At 20.6% G+C, this 23,379-nt stretch overlaps 1 protein-coding gene across 11 annotated transcripts in view; it reads right to left on the bottom strand.

Annotated features, from left to right (window-relative positions):
- LOC410060 (potassium voltage-gated channel protein Shab) overlaps window positions 1–23,379 on the bottom strand; it is a 71,670-nt gene that overhangs the window by 26,995 nt on the left and 21,296 nt on the right. For 8 of the 11 annotated variants that reach the window (XM_026443517.1, XM_026443518.1, XM_026443519.1 and 5 more), the window contains 3 exons: window positions 22,508–23,354; window positions 16,251–16,546; window positions 2,016–2,099 (listed from right to left, as the gene is read on the bottom strand). In XM_026443517.1, coding sequence (XP_026299302.1) covers window positions 2,016–2,099; window positions 16,251–16,546; window positions 22,508–23,354 — 1,227 coding nt within the window. The remainder of the gene's footprint in view (window positions 1–2,015; window positions 2,100–16,250; window positions 16,547–22,507; window positions 23,355–23,379) is intronic. The other 3 variants (XM_026443521.1, XM_026443522.1, XM_026443524.1) reach the window with 1 other exon arrangement.

Below are 23,379 nucleotides of genomic sequence, written 5' to 3'. Positions count from 1 at the left end.
ATTGATGAATGTCATAAATTATATATATATTTATCATAAATTACCATAAATTAAAAATACATATAAAAGAAATATTTGTATGTAATATTTTTCATTGAACATGAGTAAATTCTCTTTCGTATTTTACTCCAATGATTGCCAACGTGATTCATGGACGATTTTAGAGTACGAATTTGACATTTATTTTAAATTTGAAAGCAGGAAATTATTTATTAGAGAGGAAAAGAGAGAGAAAGTAGTATATTCATTTAAATAAATATATATATATATATAATAGATATATGCGAATAACTGCAATTTAAAATATTTTATTATATTATACATAAGAAATTATGAAAATAATATGTTATGAAAAAATAAAATTATTAATTTAATAATTTTAATAAAATATTTAATAAAATAATAATAAAATAAAATAAAATAAAAATTTAATAAAATATTTATTAATTGGAATAATGAATAAAATATATCATTGGAAAAAAAAATCATAATTTTTAATAAAAATTTATAATAATAATAAATAATATTTATATATATAATGCAAAAATCATATAAAAATTTATTAAAAAATTATTACAAGAATGATACTTTAATTAAATAAAATTAAAGATAATATTTTAATTGAAAATTGTTAAAAAATAATAAATTAATCAAATAAATAAATTAATTATTTAAAAAAAATAATATCTTCATTTTTTTAGATTTGTCTTTAATTCTATTTGTTTCAATTATTTTAAAAATGTAGAAATATTAATTATTTAATAAATGTAATAAAAGAAAAAAAGAATTTACTTCAAATATCTAATATTTATGCTATATCCAATAATTAGTATACCCAGTATCACAGATATTAAAAAGATATTAAATTTCTAAAATAATAGAATTTTTAAAAATAAGATAATATTTTATACTTTTAAAAAATATAATAATAAAAGTAAATCAAGAAATTAGTTTACATCAAAAGGATATATGATTCAATATACAATTATTCATTATAAATTTAAAACATTTTTTGGAATATAAATATAAAATATAAATATATAAATATATAATTTTGTTTCAGTTTTCTAGAATACAAGTCTATTTTAAGAAAAATTGAATTTTCCTTAAAAATTTATTTATTATTTAATATTTAATATTTATATTTTATACTACATTCTAAATTAGTTTTAAACTAGTTAAATAACAAATAAAATGAATGATATGAAATATATCTATAAAGATTAAAAAATGATGTTAGAAAGATTTTTATTTCCTGCTTTGTCTACCAAAAAAAATCTAAAAATTATTTAATTAAAGTAATCACTATTTTTTCTAGACATGCCACTGTGAACTGGGTAAACTTTTTTCTAGAATAAACTAGAATACTCTATTTAGGATTATGTGAAAAAAATTTGTATATGATTAGAACTGAAGACATCAGATTTTGTTAAATGGTGTGATCTCACTCTGGATATAAACGATGATGACTTGACTAACTGATGTGCCTTGACCTATAAAATTGCGAGTTTACACGCAAGTCAAATTAGTGTAAAGAAGAGCTACAGTTGCGTCTAAAGCTTTGAATGAACTGGTATCGTGTCAATGGAAAAGTTGTGCTCTATTGAAGTGAGAAGGGAGGCAGTGCATACACCCAGTGGACTATATATATAGACAAAGTTGTGCATCAGCTATAATAGAATGTATATAATAATAACGGATAGACAATAGAAGCCAGGAGATAAACGAATAAACCATTTCACGCGATAGTATTTATTTTCTTTAATGATCAGACATTATTGGCAAAAACAAAAAGCAATAAAAAGAAATCGTAATATAAAATAGATCTAGAGGGAGGAGGAGGAAGGGGAAGAAGGGGGAGGGAGGGGAGAGGGAGGGAAGACAGAGAGAGAGAGAGAGAGAGAGAGAGAGAGAGAGAGAGAGAGAGAGAGAGATTAGTTCCCTTGATCCCAATTCTCTCAGCCCATTGGTGTATGTAGTGCCGCCTAAGGAAAAATGTTAGTGATCGTAAATACCTTCGTAGTACAAAAGCAACACTCGAATTCGCTAGGTATTTCATCATTTTTCTCGAATTTTCTGCTGTCTTTTTTCTCTTCATCCTACAATGTCACACACACAATTTCCTATTTTATTTTCCGTAACATACAGCTCGCCTGCTCGGATGCGATTAAATTATTTTATTCTTTTTTTTTATTATATGAAAATTTTATTTATAACAAATATATACAAATATTTTTTGCAAAAATAATTTTCTTTAATTGTTTCGATTTTTCTAAAAATTGCTAAAAAAATAGTATTAATAAATTTATTAATTAAATTTGTACTTAAGCTAAAAAAATCAATAACTAATATTAAATCTTAATTAAAACTTGTTTTCAACTCTTTTCGTTTTGATACAAAATAATTCAAGCGCTTCTCGAACAAACGAACACATTAATCCTTTGAAGCACGCATTTAAGAAAAAACTTTTATGTGATATTAGTTACCTTGTTTCTAATCGAACAACTGTATCTCGAATAAAAGTTTTCGCAAGGAATGTCGATCATTGGATACAGTTATCGCATAATCCTCGTTCCTCATTATACATATAATAAGCGAGAGATTCTTCAATTTCTATAATAAAATGGAGCACCTATTATCAACGGTGCTTTGAAAGCTAAAAGGAAATACAAACGAGGCAATATTTGATCACGTGGAGCCAGAGAGAGAAATTTCTCATACTCAAGGGAAAAAAGGAAAATATATTACAATTCTGTCAATTTTTTAAAGAAAGGATGTTTATGATGCATAAACCAATACGTAAATCGTGGTGTATATAAACTATTTTTTTTAGAAAAAGATGTAAAACTTTTTTTTAAATTTTTTTTCTAGAATTTTAATAAAAATATAATTTCTTAAACAAAAACTATATTTTTCAAACTTTCAATTTAGTTCAAATTAATATAATTTTGTTTGTATATTATATTATTTTTGGTTAAATATATACTAATAATATCTTGGAAAGATTTTAGAATATGTTTCATTCGGAATCAGTTTGAGAATTTAAATTGAATCATATAATTGTATAATCATAATCATACATTGAATTATACATGAAAATAGCTATGTTTTGAAATATTTAAAATACATGAAATATGCAAAATTTGAAATGAAATTATGATTAAAATAAAATTTATTACGTATATATACTTATGTAAATATTGTATAATGCTATATATTATAATATAAACTTATTGATAATTCTTTATCAAATATTTAACAAAAATTTACATAAAATTTTTATTAAAATTATTAACAATTTTTTATTAACAATTAATTTATTAACAATTTATTAAATTTATTATGATAATGGAAAAAAAAAGAAAAATTATTCTTTTTTAATCCTGTTATAGTTCTTGATTTTATCATTCCTTAAAAGTATCAATCAAAATTATTATGAATGTAAGTGTTAATATTTTCTTGATATATTGAAATTTTTGTTTCCAATCAAAAAGTATTAAAAATAAAAATAATTATATATAAAGTTTTTTATGCAAAAATGTTGAATCACAAGATAATGATAAAAAACAATCATCAAAATGAAATATTTCGATATCTTTACTATAGGGAAAATAGAAAATAGGAAAAATAGAAAAATAAATAGTATATGATAATAAAAAATAAATAATAATGATATTATATTAGTTTTATTTTTGTTTAAAATTATAAATTATTTGTTGATGAGATTGTTATAAATCTCTTTTGTCATCGTATAGTTTAAGATTTATGTTATGTAATTATCTTCAGTAATTATGTATTCTTATTTTATCTTTGTTTAAATATCTTTAATATCTTTTAATAAATTATTTCGACAATAAACATTTATACATTTCGAGAAATTACTATCATAGTTGTAGTTATTATATTATCATGTACAAATTATTATAAATAAATAATTTTAATGAAACGAATCAATTTTTTAAATAAAAAATATAATATTTTATATTTCTTTAATTCTTTAATTAACAAATAAAATTGGAAAAACCAATTTTTATTTTGGATACTTTTGTTTTTAAAATTTTAAATTTATTTATATTTAATTTTAATTAATATATTTAAATTAAAAAATTTTAAATCTTAAATAATTGAATGACAGTAAAATTAAGAATAAAAAATATGAAAAGATATTATATGATATGAATCTAAATTATTAAAGTATATTATGATTGATTAGAATTCTCTCAAAACAAGTTTTCTTACATATATTAAAATGTAAAAAATTTAAAATATAGAAATTTCGATATAATATTTTTAACTTTAGTATTAAATATTACAATAAGTAATATATTGCATTTTATAATTCTTGTATTATATTTTGGCATTTTAATCGATTTTTTGTTTAAAATTAAAATATACATGTTGAACTTTTTCTAAAATATATAATATATACAGCAAAGTACACTTTGCACAGACATAGAATAACTATATATATGTAAAAAAAAAAAAAAAAAAATTGAAAAATGTTTCTTCAAATACATATTTATTTTTTTTTAAATCATTAAATTAAAATAATGGTATATTGATTATTGATCTTCAAAATTCTATTAACGCAGAAACAAAATTTCATAAATAATATATTTAGAAAAAATTTATCTATATATAATTATTATATCTATATATGTATCTATATACATAATTATCTATATATCGCAGTTATTATTAATTTTAATATTTTCTATATATTATATATAATATTTTTTATATATACTACTATATTACTTTTTTCTACTTCATTTTTTTAAAGAACAATAAGTATTCTATTTTACTTATTTTGACAAGAGTGATATTTCAATACTTTTAAAAAATCTTATTTTTCTTCATAATTAAATATATTTTTATTAATATTACATTTTATTTTTTCATAATTAAAACTTCATTTTTGAAAATTCTATTACCTATTAGCTTTGTGAAAAATATAATGTGAGAAAACAAAAAATATGTAATATCTTAAACATTCTTTAATATTAATATTTATGTTTATATATTTTTTGTTTATAGAAGTTTTAATTATAAAACTTTTAATTATTAGATTTAGATTAGATATATTTAGATTAAATATGTAAAACTTGAAAAATATGTATATTAAAGAATATATTCATTCGCTTATATATTTTTCTGTATTATTAAATATACAAAAAAAATTATTCTAATGATAGAATGAATTTTATTTTTATAAATTAAAAATTCAATTTATAAAATTTTACATTATATAAAGTGAATATATATACAAATATATATATACTTTTCTTTTTTCAATATAAACTACAGATATATATTATAAATAAAAATAAAAGAAAATATACGTATTATAAAAATATGAAGTTTTTGACTTAAAATTTAATTTATTAATTTTTTAATTAAAATATAAATTTAATTAAAATTGTTATAAAATTCTAAATAAATGATTTCCTGATATTAAGAAAATTTTAAAATATCAAAATAAAAAAAAAGAGATTAATTATATTTATTATACTTAATTAAATATATATCATTATAATCATTTAATATAATTAGATAATAAATATATTTATATAAGAAATCTTTTTTTTTATTTTACAACAAAAATTACGTTATAATTTATATTCTCATATTAAAAATATACATAGACATATAGATATATTTATATACATATTTTCTGTAAAAGAAAATTTTACATTTTTCATGTGTAAACTATTATATTTGAAATTTTTATATAAATAAATATTTTTTGTGTGTTTATTGAATACAAAGTAAGTAATTAAATAAAGTTTTATAATTTTAATATTTTTGAAAATTTTTAGATTCTTAATATTCATATATAAAATTGCAATCTTATCTAAATTTTTTTTAATTAATTCGAATCTGAAATAGCTGAGATTCATAATCTCTCTCTATCCATAAATATCATATATATATACTTTTTATTATTATATGTGTATCATTCTTGTATTTCTAAATTCTATTTCCTACATTAAAGTGAATATTTAGAATAGTTAGAGAATATAAAAATTTTTTATAAAAATTTTGAATTAAAATGAAATCAAATAATTAATCTATTATTATAAATTTTTTTTTAATCTTTTCTTTGAAAATAAAATCTTTACCATCACTATTTGCGAATTCGTTAATATATTGTTTCATAAAGTATAAATGAAGTGTTAATTGAGATATATATTATTTACCACCACTATTTGCGAATTCGTTAGCATATTGTTTCACAAGATATAAATGAAATGTTAACTGAAATATATATATGTTATTTATATATGTATATATCGTAATGACAGTGAAACGCATCGTGAAAAAAAATTAATATATGAACGTCACAATTGTTTTTCGTTTTTTATATAAAAAAAACTAATTATAATGTTATTTTTAAAATAAATTGTTTTTTGAATGTTATATCCTATATATATTTATGAAAAAAAGAACGAATTTTAATTCTAACTTTTTTCATTATATATCATATTATTATTAATGTATAATCAAGAGGAAAAAGAAGTGTAAAATCAATAAACTTTATTTAAAATAAAATAAAATAATATAAACATTTAATTCTCAATAATTAATAATTCAAAATATACACTTAAAATAAAAGAAATGTTAAAATCGATGATTTTTCGAACAGCAATATGACATTTCCTACTTTTATTATATATTATTTATTCATTTTAATACTAATAAAAAACTATTTTAATTATCACTTCTTTGAAATTAGTTCAAAATTAATTTTATATTTAATTAATTATTTATAATCTCAATAAATTATTTATGGGCGAATTTCAATAAACAAATAATCAATCAAATTATAATCTTTTAAAATTAGATTTAAAATTAATTTTATTTGGTTACAAGAAAATTTTTATCAAATATAAGAATTAAATTATGTTGAATTATTATTATAAATACGAGCTAAAAGATCAAAAATTACAACTGCCCGATAATTCCAATGATTCAATTATTTCATTCTTAAAACCAATACTATTAATACATGCATATATAATAATTATATATATAGGCAGTGTTTTGAAGAATTAATTTTTAATTAACATTGAATTATAATAGTATATCTATCAAATTTTATTACTCATTTATTATACGAGAATTGTTAATAATAATTTATTTTTTCAAAAATTATATTCAGAATATTAATTTTTGTTATCTTTCTAAATCATTTGTTAAACATTAAATTGAGCGTCAATTTTCTTGCGTATTGTTTATCAACAATAATAATTAATACATTCTAATATATAGTCTATTATGGAAGAGATTATTACGATCTTTAATGTAGCCTTTGTAAAAAGTAGTATCTAATGAATTTTAAGAATTAATAAATACATTATATATTTTTGTTGAAATATTTGAAACTTCGAAGATGATCTATATATTGATCATTTTTGATATAATATAATTGATCGATATACACAATTTTTAAGAAAAGATTTCTTTTAGACAATTAGAATTAAGTAAGAATATAAATGTCTGAAAATTAATTAATATTAAGAGTTATAATATAACATTACTACCATTTAAAAAATAAAGAATATTTTTTATCAACATGACTTTCTATGTATATATTACAAGTTCAAATTAATTTCATCCTATTAACAGATGTTAATAATAATAAAGATCAACAAAATATCCTATATGGAAATGCATATAACATGCATAGAATAAAACTATTCTCATTGTTTTTAATTAAATAAAATGTAATACTAATTAATAAGCAACTGAGCAATGAAGCAATCTAGTCAAGATATTATTCTAGTTAGTTTAGCTATCTCGTATGCATTATTGATTTATAACATAATTACAATATTATTACTAAAAGATTAATAATTTTTCGACTAAACTAAAAAGAAAAAAGAAAGGTAAAAAAAGAAAAACAAACATTTTTGATATATCGCTACAATTTTAAATCCAGCTAAGTTTTTTTTGAATCGCAGTACGTACATATATAATTTGTTTAAGTGGAAAAAATGAAGAAATACGCATTTTTCATATAAAAATAAAAAAAAACATTAAACAATATAGCAGAATGAAAAAATAAAAAAATAAAACGGAAAAGATGATTGATGTAATAGTAGAAACATATCTCTGAAAAGTGCGATCGAACAGCGCTTTTCTCGGATCAAGCACGGCAAGGTCCGACGTCCAAATACACCGCGGTCTCATACCCCCAGATAATTGTCCATTGTCACATTTGTATTTTCTTTTTCATCTCTCGCACTTCATCGTTTTCATTTTGTCGTTGCCTTTCTTGTAGCTTTGAGTAGACCCGTTGCTATGAAAACTTGCAGAGTTTCTATCTTGTCGGACTTTGCCAGAAAAGACCAGTAATTATTCGTTGAACACGCTAATTATTCAATTGTTGAAAACCTTAAATCTATTACTTTTAATCTATTTTTTTGCCTTTTTTGTTTTTATTTTTATTTGTTTTTAATTTTACGAGGATCGAACCAATCAAAGACAGTTTCGTGGATTTTGCTCGATTCTTTTCAACCGATATACACATGCAGCGAAAGAAAACGAGATTCGGCAAGGTCCGACAGTAGCAGGATAATTCGTGTGCGACCAATGTTTCGGCGGCTTTGTTCAATGGTGATGGTTCAATGCGCGCTGTCGGACATTGCCTGTAACATATCGACACGAAATCCGTCAGATGAAAGAATGAATCTGAACTCATTATTGAATCACAAGTTGCGACACGCCATTGTCTGCAATAATTTTTTATAGCATTTTTTCTTTTCTCTTTTTTATCCATTGATCTTTGTTTTAAAAATTGATTATCATATTTTTATAATTTTTTAAAAATCATTATCATTAATAATAATAGAATATTTGTATTCTCGTTTTATGAAAAAAAAATATATATATCTGCTAAAATGATATAAATATAATTGATATAAAAAATAAAATTAGATAGTACTATTGCAGTCAATTGCGTAAAATAATAAGATTTCGAAATCCAAAAAGAATTAATATTTGGAGTTTAGTGAATATAATATTCTAGAATAAAATTAGTACTGTCAGATAACGAATTTTCTTTTTTAAAAAATATTTAAATTATAATGAAAAAATAATATAATATATAAATATATTAAAATAATATAATAATATTTTTATTGTTCGATTAATGTATAATGTATAATTTAATGACAAATCTACAATTTTATGGAATTTAATAGTACTTTATATTTTTAAAAATATAATGATTTTTTTTCTTAATTAAAATTAATTTTTATAATTTTACACTGGATTAAATATATTTATATTTAACGAAAAAAATTATTTAATTATGTATAAATTATTTTTTGTATAAATTACAGAATATCAAATTGCAGTTATATAAATAAAAATTGATATGAAAAATTTAGAAAAAATTTAGTTTAATCAAAATTAATATTTCATGATATGAACATTATGGCACTGTTCGATATTTCTACATTCCATGAAGAAGAATAGTTGAAATCAAAGTAACTTAAATTAATAAAGTCAAACTTATATTTTTTTAAAAATACTATTGTCATTGATTATTATTAAATGAGTCAATTGTATAAAAAGTGATCTAATCAGGGGACTGTGAAAGTTAATTATTGATATTATAAACAATATGATGAAAATTGACAAATAATCTTCAACGTAAAGATAAGAAAATCAAGACTATTATGTAGAATTTATATAAAAGATAAAATTAATGATCTAATAAAATATATTAATATTTTAATTTCTCTATTTTAATTATCTTAATCAACATGTTTTCAAAATGATATAATAAGTGATTACTAATTATTGTGAGTGCATTGTATATATATGTGATGTACATATAAATGTGATCAACATTTTAATTTATAGAAATTCACATTTTTACCTAAATTTCTGTGCTTTATATGTTTTCTATGGAAAAGAAAAGCACATTCATTCGTCGTTCTATAAGCAAGCATTCCAAGACTGCAATAATATATGAAAAAGAAATTCATAATCAAAAATAAAATTTGAATTCTGAATCTAAATGGAATCATTAGATCGACGCGTTTCCCGACGAAAAAAAAATACTTGTACGATACGCCATTTCTATATGAATTCAATGTCTTCACTGTCCTTTCATCTTTACGATATTCTCAATCCTCTCATTTATTTTTCATTTCAATTTTTAGTTAATTATTAATCAATAATAAATTTTTTATTTACTACTGAATAATATTTAAATAGAAATTGTTTTTTATTTTAATAATAATAAAAAGCCAATATGCATGATGAGAAAATTATTGTTCTCAATACTCTATTACCTTCAATTCATTGAATTTAAAATAAAATATTTATATTTATACTATTGTTTATAAAATAGTTATATACTATATACACTATTTATAAAAATATATAATACAAAGAGAGAGTAATATTAAGAATATTAAGAGTAATATTAAGAATAATAGTTTCCAAGTGCATTTTAAATCCAAGGAAAACAAATCAAAAAAAAAATAATAATTTGAATTATCAAATTTTATGAATTGAAAATATGCAATTGTTAAAAAATTACTGAATAGCCAATAAAAGGGAAAAACGAATATTATAAGGAAAATTAATGTTATTCTTTCGGGCTCCGCAGATCGATGATTTATTCTTGAAATAAAAAGTATATTGCATAGATATGATTTGAGAAACGATATAGATGATAACATTTTCTAAAAGGAATTATCGGAAAACACGCGACCAAATAATATTAAAATCGAAAATTGCGCAAACCTTTATTCGAAACTTCTATACCTGCAAGATTATTCTTTAATATATTTAAAAAATATTATCATAAAAAAAGAAAAAACATAATATTTGAATATTATTTTATAAAAAATATAATAATTTGTATTAATGATTTGTAATAAATTTAAAAAATGTATTTTTCTATTTCAATATATTTGTAATATTAAAAATTTTATATATATATATATAATATTATATTTATAATAATTCCATTAATACTGGTAGGTATAGAATTAAAAAGAAATCTGTATTACATTAGAAAATTTTTGTTAAACTATATATATTATATAAAACAAAGTTAATCATTTATTGTTAATATATATTTTATTATAATTTTCATGCCAAAAAAATATATAAAAAAAATTCTTAAAAAATTATTAAAATATTGACATAGTTATTCGAAAAATAAAACGACATAGTTAATCGAGTTTCATATATTTATACATATATTATTATAATATTGTTTCAATGTGTTGTTATTGAGTAAATATTTTAGCAAATAATATTCGAAACATTTAAAAAAGATTTAAAAAAAATTTTATCGAAAAATTTATTTAATTATTTCGTATTTATGCCAATTGTTTCGAAATTCTAGTAACAATTTTATTGATATGATATAAAAGAAATTGTATATAATAAGATATATATAAGACATGTATAATATATCATATATATTATAAGACATCAATTAATTCATCCCAAGTATTCCGTAAAAAAAAACGAGCAAACACATATAGGTAAGAAGTTACACATCGAACAATTTGTTACTTCATTTTATTTTTTTTTTCTTTTTTATTTCTTTTTTTTTTTTTTTATTCAATAACGCTCGATATGCTTTCTTCTCATAGAAAAAAAAAAACGAAATGGAAAATTATTTATACTAGGCGTGCTTGGGTACATTGTGTCATTCATTATTGAGATTCTTACAAATTTATCATTTTAATAACACGGCAGTGTGAAAAACAAAATTGTGCCGTGGCTATTCAACATTAACAAATTTACATCAATTCAAACAAGAACGATATCATTGGATGCACATTCTTTCCAATAGATATTACACGATGAAAGCATATATTTGATGCATACATATACATAATAATAAATAAAAAAAAAAAGATATTCATTTAAAAGAAAATGTGCTTGAAAAAAATGTATCCTTTTTTTTTATATATTAATTTAAATATGTATCTGTTTTATTAAATGCTACATTATTTATTAATAGTTAATTTTACAGAAACAATATTTTATTTAACTTATAAACTTACATTACAACTTAAAATATTAATAGTTTATCCTTTATATACATTTTATTTGTATGAAAGTTGAATGAAAAATAATATATTGTATTTTATAATTATCTTTCATATTTATATTTTATAATAATGAGTGACAATATTAATATAAATTATTATTTATTTCTTGATATTCTTAGTATCTATTTAATAAGAAAAAAATTGTGTAAAGAGATTGTATAATCATCATATTTTATGAAATGAAAATATATGTAAAGCAACGATTTAATACTTATTGAATATAAAAAATTGGATTTTAAAATTTTAAATTAACTTCATATAATTTAATTGATTTCATACAATTTTCATTTTTTTTCTTCAAAATTAAAAAATTATTCATCTCATGATCAATTTTAAAATTTTTGAAACTTGTCTTCATCATTAAAAGAATTATAAAAAAAAAGGGAAAGTGATTATATTAAAAAATAAATATATATAATAAAACACTATTATTTCAAATTTCAAAAATTTTTTTTTATTTATAAATTTTTTTTCATATTTTTTATTCATAAAAAATAATTTGATTTTTATAAAAATTATAAAATATTTTTCATTCAATTTTTATACAGGATATTAATAAATTTGTGAGATACCTTTGAAAAATCTATTCTACAAGACAATACAAACAAAAAAAATTGTTTCGACTAAGGCTTATTTATTACATTATAAATAATTTAAGTTTATGTTGAAAAAAAAAGATAAAAACAAAATGCCAATATTATAACAGAGAGTGATCTATTTGTTTTGTTTAACACAAACTTTAATTGTACTTCAATTATAATTATAATTTTAAACGATATTTTTATTTACGAAATTTGTATATTTTATGTATATTTTGGCCTTTAGAATCAATTCTCTAAAAATTTCATAGAAATATTAACATCCTATTTATATATAATAATACAAATAAAATTATATATATATATATTAAAAATTACATCATCCTTAAATCTGATTAAAATAATTACTAGTTTATTATTAGTTTGCATCCAACGACCGCATTGATGTTCTGATAATTGTGTCATTAGTAACTATGTGTGAATACTAGAAATTTACAAATGATTTTATTTTTACAGACGGGCTCGAATTTCTTTCTATCAAATTTAATATAAATTTTAAATTTATATTTAATCTTTTACTATAATCAAATATATGATTAATTTATAATTGTCATATTAACGAAATAAAATGTATACATATATATATATATATATGAAAAATATATCATAATATATGTATATATCTTGAATGTAGAGAAATATAAAGATTATTTTATAATATACACAACATATCATAGATAGAAATGTATAAATTATAATAAAAAAGATTTATTAGCAAACTAATGTATAATACGTAATAATTTTGAATATATAATCAAATATATAAATATTTATTTATGAAAAAGTGTTGATCATTATGATTTTAAGATAAATTATGATTCTTATTTTAAATGTAAATTGCTTTTACCATAGAAAATGGATTTTAAATTTTTAATTGAAAAAATAAATAATAAATAATATATGATAGAAATAACTATTATACACATATAAAATATATTTATATATAATTCGAAATGATCATTTAGCAAATAAATTATTTTCGAATTTCGAACATATTTTTGTGTAAGTTATTCTATTATATTTCTCTGTTATTATTTCTCATATAATTTATATTAAAAAAATATCTTAAAAATATTTTAAATTTCGCATTTTTTGAATATGATTTTTTATTTAATATATTTTGTAGTTTATTTTTATTTAATATATTTATTAGATTTTTTTATTTAATATATTTTGTAATATTTTTAATTTATTTACTTTTGATATATTTGATATATTGATATATTTAATATATAAAATATACTTAAATATATTATAAAAAATATATAGTGGAGATTTTCTTAATGCTGAACTGATTATATTAACTGTATCTCTAATAATTGAAATGCTATTAATTTCTTATTTGCTCTAATTATATTAGTGAAAATAAACATAGATTTTTTTTTGACATGTTTCACACTTATATAAATAAAAGAGATATTGCCATTTACCAGTAAATTTATGTATCATATATAAAATTTAAATTATTATATTTATCAATTTTCGTAATCAAAAGACATATGAATTATTTATATATTGTATTATTATATCGTTTGATTGATAATTTTTATTTTTATATTTTGTATTTTAAATAAATTTTTATACAAAAAATATTTTTAATATACGAGTTCTTATTATTTTTTGATAAATATTCTTTTTAAATATTTTTGATAAATATTTTTTCTTAATCATTTTTGTATTTTGCGTATTTGAATACTGATTTTCATGAAAAAAATTTAATACATCCTAATGATCCTGATTCTGGATGTTGAACATTGTCTCCTATTATCATATAACATCTCAATTTTGTATAATTTCTATTTATATTCATATCTAAACTAAAAAAAAAAAAATCATATCATAATCATAGATATTAAATTTGAAATTCATTAAAATTTTTCGCTATTTTTAATATTTAATTCATTCCATTAAAAAAATAATGAATCGATAAAAAATATCTATAATCTAAAAATACTTTTTAAAAAGATGAATGAAAAAATATCAATCGTATCTTTTAGTAGTTCAGAATTTAAAAAAACATTATAAAATTATTTTCGTTATCAAATGCTAAGAAAGAAGCGAACAAAAGCAAACACAAAAAATTCAAGAAAAATGAAATACTGTCAAAAATAAAGCAAGTATTGATTATATTGATTTGTATTGATTGTATTGATTGTATTGATGACTTCAAATTCGCATATATTAATAATGCGAAAATAAAATAAAAAAAATAATTGAAAAACAAAACAAATGATAAATAAATTGAAGAAAATAAAATATTAAGCTAAGAAAAAAAATAAAATCGTCTATGATTTGTTTAGAAAATAATGAAGAAGATTGGATATAAGTTTAAACTGTCAAAAATAAAGCAAGTATTGATTATATTGATTTGTATTGATTGTATTGATTGTATTGATGACTATTCAAATAATTATATTTATGATCGTTATAAATTATATTAAAATTACTCCGAATTATATTAATTTTCGATATATTAAACATTAAATGCTACTTTTTAATTCTTCGAAAATTTTATATCAAAATTTAATTAATTTAAGGTAATTATTACGATAATTTTGATTATTTTGTTGCTTTATTTTGATATCTTAATATTATAATATTTTTAATTTATGAATAAGGCAACATAGAAAAAATAAATTTTTTATTTATTTGAGAAAAAGCTTAAATGGATCGTTAAACTTAAATCGTTACTAATGGAACTCCTATAGAAAAAATACATAAAAATATTTGCTATACTGAAACGAAATTTAAATTAAATTTTTACTTATTTATTTTATTATTATTAGATTAGATTTTTATTTATTTATTTCTTATTTTCAGAAAATATAAGTCTATAATACAAAACTTATTTTCATTTTTTATCTAATAGAATAATCTTAAAAAATAAATCAAAAATGCTCTTGAAAATTCTGTAGTAAGAAAATAACAATTCTATATATACTTTATTTATTAAAATAAGATCAGTACTTAATTAATTTAATTGATTGAATTCATTTATTTGAATATAAAATCCTTTTCTCAATCAAAAATTATTTGATTGAGATAATGGAGAAAATAATAAATTAATTTTAATTCTATATTATTTGTACATACTATTTATCTTTTTAAATGAAATCTTAATTTATGAAATATTTTTTTCAATTTATTTGAGATATATATAGAAATATGGAAATCATGGCATATCTCGTATTTTTTTTTTACAAAAATATTTTTCAAATATAATTTTATAAGAATATTTTTTTTTAAAGCCTTTATGAATAACTTTGTGAATAAAAATTATAAATTTTTAACAAAAATTTTCATTTTATGTTTTTCACAATCATAAATTATTTAAATATTATTTAAATTTAAATTTATTCCATTCAAAATGAAAAATTACTTGTTTATGAATGACGCTTATCAAATGATAATAAACTAAATGAAAATCGAGCCCTGTCTTATCAAAGTATGATCAAATGCCCATGCATGCCTAGTCTTCAGGTGCATACACACAAAATAAAAATACACATCGAAAATAATACTAATAATTATTTATATGAATTTTAACAGCAGGACTTACGCTAGGTGTTGTATTGCCTTGGTTCACATGGGCCGGTACATCGTCGTGAAAATAATCATCGGTCTGTGTTCCAGGTACACTTTGAGCAAAGTCCAAGAGACGACGGTTCGGGCTATCCGGTGTAGTCGGCATATCATTAGGTAAATTTGGGAAGCAAGACGAGGCGCTACGACGATGTCGCGAAAGACTGTAATGCTCATAGTTACGATAACAGCCAGGCCCGGTTTGTGCAGGTCCACGTCCGCACGCAGATTCTCCTTCGGTGCTATTACCATCCACGCCGGACATATTGTGACCTAGAAACAGGTTCCGCGTCCGTTCTGTCTTTTACAATGCCGTTACGATATCAACCTTGACGCAAGAATATAGGCGAGGATTCACTCCAATTTTTGAATCCACTTGTCTTGAATAACATATTTCAATATAGAGAAAGAGAAAAAGAGAAGAGAAAGTGAGAAAAAAAAGGAAAACATGCAGCGATTTTTTTTAAGATGAACAAAATTTTTTGGTTTAAGAAATAGGATTGATTCAATAAGTATGAATAATGGGAAATGTCTTGGTTTGGTCCGGCGTGGTAGGTTGATGAATCGTTAAATGGATAAGGAGCGCAGCAAAATAAATAGACAAAATCATATATACAAATTAACACAAATTTAATATTAATTAATATTAATTAATTGATATTAGCAATTTTTTTCACCCTTATGATTTCGAATTTATATACAATATATCTTTTTTTTATAATTGATGTATCTCATATAGCAATATAATAAAATATCAATAATTTTTTATTTTAATTAAAATATGTTTATAAATATGTTTAATAAATGTTTGATTTTTTTAATTTCATATCTATAATTATGTACATAAATACATGTATGCATACATAAAGTTATACCATAAGATTTATTCTTTGAAATAAAATATTTTTATTATATAAAATTTTAAAAATAAATAATTATTATTTTGTTTAATTTTGTGTAATTGTTATTGTATTGTATTTAGAATAATTTTGCAATAGAATTATGTTTTTAATTTTTTTAGAATTTTAATAGAAACTTTTATGTCATTGAAATGTTTATTTATTACACTATATGTTAGTATTATGTATATTTATTTATTTCATTATATATGCATAAATCATGAATATGTCTCGAAAAATTAAAAAAATCCTGGCACTATTATATATTTAAACATAATAATCATGCATTTGTTGAAAGTTAAAGTATAGTGACATCGAATAATTTTAAGAATTAACATAATATTATATATATATATATTTTTTTTTTTCTGAATAAAGTATATTTTACGAAATATACTTTATACTTAAATAAACTTTACTTTAACTACATAAAAATTACATTTTATTAAGAATTTTATTAATTTTTATAACATCACTATATTTATTATCTAAAAATTGTAAATATTATGTTCTGTATAATATCGTGAATGTATTCTGTATATATTTTTTCTATTTTGAGAATAATTTGTACTTAAATGCTATATAATTCCGTACTATTTTGTATTATTGATTTGTATTATTATTTCTATAATAATATTAATTAATATAATTTTGTAAATGTACAATATATTTAATAATATATTTAAACTTTTTATTATTAATGAATATACTTATTAAAGAAAGAAGTCGAAATCAATGATTGAATTATAAATTATATAATAATCAAAAATAGCGTAAACCGATATATATGTATATGTATATATATATTTGTGTGTGTGCGTGTGCGTGTGTGTCCGTGCGCGCGCGCGCGCGCGCGCGTGTGTAAATAAGACATTATTATGTCTTAAAAATTTTTGTCAACCATCCATGCCGGACATCTAATGATGATTTGGGGAGAGATTCATGTATTTTCTTATATCCTAATAAGTTTATTAATCTTGACAAAAATATAATAAAAAGAAAGAATGATTATAATTAATATATCAGATATTAATTAATGCTAAATTCGATACGATCATTTTAATATTTCTTTTTTGTTTTTCTTTTATTTCATTTTTTTTCCTTATTATTTTAACAATTATTCATAAGATTTAGATAATTATTAAATGTTTAATTATTTGATCTTTTATATTTTTATTGATAAAATAGATAAAACTTATAATAAACTTAGTTAATTAATTAATTGATTATAAAATTATTATAAAAGATTTATGTATATATATTTAAATGTATAGATGTATCAAAAATGTCACTGATGTTTATTATAAACATGATATGTGATTAAAATGATAATTAGTTTCAAATAGAATGAAATTCTCGAATACTAAATATTAAAATAATTGATTAATTTTTAAATGAAAAAGAAACGAAGTTCTGATTCAGTCCGGCGTGGTAGGCTGCTTTCTTATCTATACGTATGTATACCGTATATCGAGAAAGTAGCATAAGCAAAAAAATACCTGTATATATAAAATAAAATAACTGTTTACCATCCACGTCGGACATTTCATGAATTGGAAAGATGCAATTAATTTTTTACCATTCAATCTTGATGAAGTCAATATTATTTAAAATCAGTATTATTTAAAAATTTTGATCAAGTATGACAGATAGTAGTAATTCCAAATACAGTGATAGAACATTAGTTTGAAAATTAAATTTTGGTCTGTCCGGCGTGGTAGGTTGATTGTTAGATAATTTGTGAAAGCAGAAAAATGAGACACTGCAACGACGCCACGAGGGACCGTAATATTCATAGTTAGGATAACAGCCTGACCTGATCTGGGCAGGACTGCGTCCGTACACGGATTCCCCCTCCTTGCTGTTACCATCCACGCCGGACATATCGTGACCTGAAAACATCTTCGGTATCCATTATGTTTTTCATTATATGCCATCAATTCATCAACCTTGACGCAGGATTAGCGAAGTTTCCATTCGAAAATGTACGAAAATTATACGATAGTGTATATGAACAGAGATATGTGAATATATGGATAGATTATGATTATAAAACTAGATGATTCTATTTTCTATGAGGCAAAATTGATAGACGAAATGGATCGCGATCAATAAATGATGACATTATTTTATATTATTTCCTTATATATATATATATAAAATATAAATATAAATATATATAATAAAAATATATATATAATATATAAAATTTATGAATACTTACAATACCGCTCAAAAATATCCGGACATTTACTTATTTTTTTATAGATGATTCGATTACAAAATTGTAGATAAAAGAATTTATTATAATTAGATATATTTTTTATGATCGTTACAAATATTAATAATATTAATATAACATTTATATATAATATGACATGTTTAAATTTATTTTTAAAAATATGTAATAATATAAATTTTTTAAATTACATGTAAACATATAATATTTAATATTTAATAATAAACTATTTATAATGTCCATAATATATAATATCTAGAATATTCAAAACTATTTTGCTATTTAAAATATTTTTTATCTTATTGTATAATTTTCTTTTAGATTACAAAAAAATAAATCAAAAATAGATTTAAAATATATATAATATAAGGTAGTTTTGTTTTTATACATTATATTTGTTTTTATAATTTATTTAAAGCATTTTTTTAAAATAATATTCTATATTGAGTATATTATAAAAGAACCGATTTAGATAAATTAATGATCTCTTCGATATTACGAATTATTTTTTAAAGTAAAATAAAATAAAAAATAAATAAATCAAAAAATAATTTAAAGCAAATAAAGATGAATTTTTTAAATTGACATTATTTCAGGCAATAATACTTAAGTATATTTTAATGTAATAAATTCTTTGTTTAAAAAATATATTAAAATATGTTAAAAATATATATATGTTAAAAAATATGTTTAAAAATATATTATTTCCTAATTTTTTTAAATAAATAATTTAATTTCATAGTTTATTAATTTGAAAAAAAGATGATAACTCATTAATTTCTAATTAATTTATAAATTTTGATAAAATTTATGTTAGTTATTATCCGGATATATATAAGCGCTAATGTATATATTGTACGTATTACATTAATGAAAAAAATCAATAAAAGAATAATTTTATATTACAGTTAGTAGCAGTGTTTTTCTAAGAATGTAGTCTCATATATTACCTTATTCCTGCGTCAGAACTGATAAATTTATCATTCTTGCGTCAGGGTTGATAAATTGTTAACGTTTTGTTAAATTATTTCTATTTTTTTTTTTTTTTTTGGAAATCGCATCTGTATATTAGTATTAAATAATAAATTTATGATCGATGAAAATAATGAATAGATATTGTTAGTGAAAATAAAATATTAAAATACAGTATCATTCTGAAATATTATTGCACCTTGTTAATTGAATAAATTGAAATGATTATTTTTTACTTTATTATGATATTAAATTATTTTTAATTAATTTATTTTTCATTAATTTTTTTTTCATTAATCAAATTGGACCATTATATTTACATTTTTCTTAATAAAAAAATGAATAAGAAATTTCAGTTAAAAAGGTGAAATTTGCAAAATCTATGAACAATGAAAATCTTAAATGATATGAAAAAAAACGATTCATTTAACACTATTACTTGACAAACAGCAAAATTCGCGTTGCAGCCAAGTTTTCCGAATATAACACGAAAACTGTAATTATAACTGATTATAATATTGATCTTGTGATGAAAAAGTACATATACTCGAAATACAGTACGTTTTAAAAATATACCAACCCCTAATATTTAAATTTTCTGACCTTTCAGTAAAAAAATCATTATATATACTTGTCTTTACAATAGAAAAAAAATAAATATATAAAAAATAAAATTATAAGAATGCAACTTACACAACGAATATCATCTGACGACAAATTTTAAATTTTTACATATAAAATAGATCATTCTATTCTACAATAATATTATTTCTATAGAAAAATTAAAATAAAATTATATAATTTCGAGAAAAATATTAAACGAAATTTTTTTAGATCATGATGCTTTAGAAATCTTTTGGAAAAAACTTTTCATTTTTTAAATAAAAACATATAATCAAAATGGAAAATTTATTAAAAATATTAATTTATTATATATATATTTTTTTTTATTTATATATTATATTTCTTTTATAGTAGGATTATAATATCTTATTTCCTAAATGTAAAACTTCAGGTTTTATGTTAATAATTATTTTCTCAAAATGAAATGCTAAAAATGAAATAAGAAAAATTCCAACTGCAATGTATGAAAAAATTTTTAGCAAAAATATATTAAAGAAAAAAGAAGTTTTGAATTTTTTTAAATTTAAATAATTTTGCATTCTCTAAATTTGAATGATAATATAAATAAAAAATAATATTAATATAAGTCAAAAAGTTTTATAATTTTCAAACTAAACTTTTTTGAGTTTTTTTTGTGAATTATAAAACTTATATATACTTGAATATTATTTCAATGAAAGATGTATCTTCAAAATTTCAATTCATTTTTTATTATATGTGATAAGTGTAGCTTGTTTCAAAATTTATCGATCTAAGAGAGACAGACACTATATATACATTTAACAAGATAATAAAATAACATTAAATAGTGATATTAAAATATAATGAAAATATAAAAAAAATTATCAATAAATTATTTGATAAAATATTTTATTAGCATTTGATAGAATATATCATTTAAAACATAAAAAATCTTATTAGAAATATATTTATCTCTATATATGAAAAGATATAATTTATTGATCAGATATAATTATTATATACGTATATATATACATACATACATATATACATACATATATTCATATTAAGTTTCATTTGAGGTTGGTATATTTATGAAATCTAATTAGAATACTATTTTTTCAATTAAATTTATCATTCCCATTGAAGAATTATCATAATCATAATCCTGAAAATTTATTTAGATATAATTATAAATACTTATTTAAATTGGGTATATTATAATTATAAATTATAATTATGATTATAATATATTATAATTATGATTATAATGTATATAATCATTGTAATATATTATAATCATACATACATTATATAATCATATAATATATTATAATCATATTATAATCATTATAATATAATAATTATAAATTATAATTTATAATTATATTTATATCTAATAATTTCTACATTCAATATGTTCGTGCTAATATTTTTTACCAAAAGCCTACATCATTCAATTTTTAAAGGGTTGGTATATTTTTGAATCGTACCATAGAAAGAGTAGTGTGTATATCCTCCTCGTGGTCCGTCGCTTACCAGTATCGACGATGACATCGATGAGATCCATGCTTTTGGCGAAAGCGTCCCTCAGATTGATGTGATGGAACGACACGATGCTGCCTTCTCTCTTTGCCCTCTCAAGGGCTTCGCGCCTCTTAAGGGCTTTCTCTCGTCTCATCTGGTTTTTGTAGAACTCGGCGAAATTGTTAACGATAATGGGAATGGGCAACGCGATTACCAGGACACCACATATACAACACACACTGCCGATCACCTTGCCGAGCGGGGTCGTGGGGTAGATGTCGCCGTATCCGACGGTGGTCATCGTGATGCCCGCCCACCAAAAGGTTTCTGGAATGCTTATGAATTTGGTCCCGGGCTCCTCCTTCTCAGCGAAGTAGGCGAGACTCGAAAATATGAGGACGCCCATCGCCAGGAAGAGCATTAGCAGGCCCAGCTCCTTGTACGAGTTACGCAAGGTGAAGCCAAGGCTCTGCAGCCCGGTCGAGTGGCGGGCCAGCTTCAGGATCCTCAGGATCCGCATTATACGAAAGATTTGCACTACCCTGCGCACGTCCTGGAACTGGTCGGTCGCATTCTTGTTCGTCTCGACCAGGAACAGAGATACGTAATACGGCAATATTGCCAATAAATCAATCACATTTAGACCGCCTTTGAAGAACTTCCATTTATCCGGCGAGGCACTGAACCTAAGCAAGTACTCAAGTGTAAACCATGTGATGCATACAGCTTCCACCATAGCGAGTTGCGGATTATCTTGAAAATTTCCCTTTTCATCATTTACTTGCATACTAGGAATGGTGTTGAGAGTTAGCGCAATCGTCGAAAGTACAATAAAGAGTATTGATATTACAGCTATCACCTGGAAAACCGATGGATCAACCAGT

Source organism: Apis mellifera, linkage group LG10, assembly GCF_003254395.2.
Source record: "Apis mellifera strain DH4 linkage group LG10, Amel_HAv3.1, whole genome shotgun sequence".
In the NCBI taxonomy this organism is placed as follows: Eukaryota; Metazoa; Arthropoda; class Insecta; order Hymenoptera; family Apidae; genus Apis; species Apis mellifera.
Note: the sequence above shows the minus strand (reverse complement) of the source record. Positions and strands in the feature narration are given on the sequence as shown.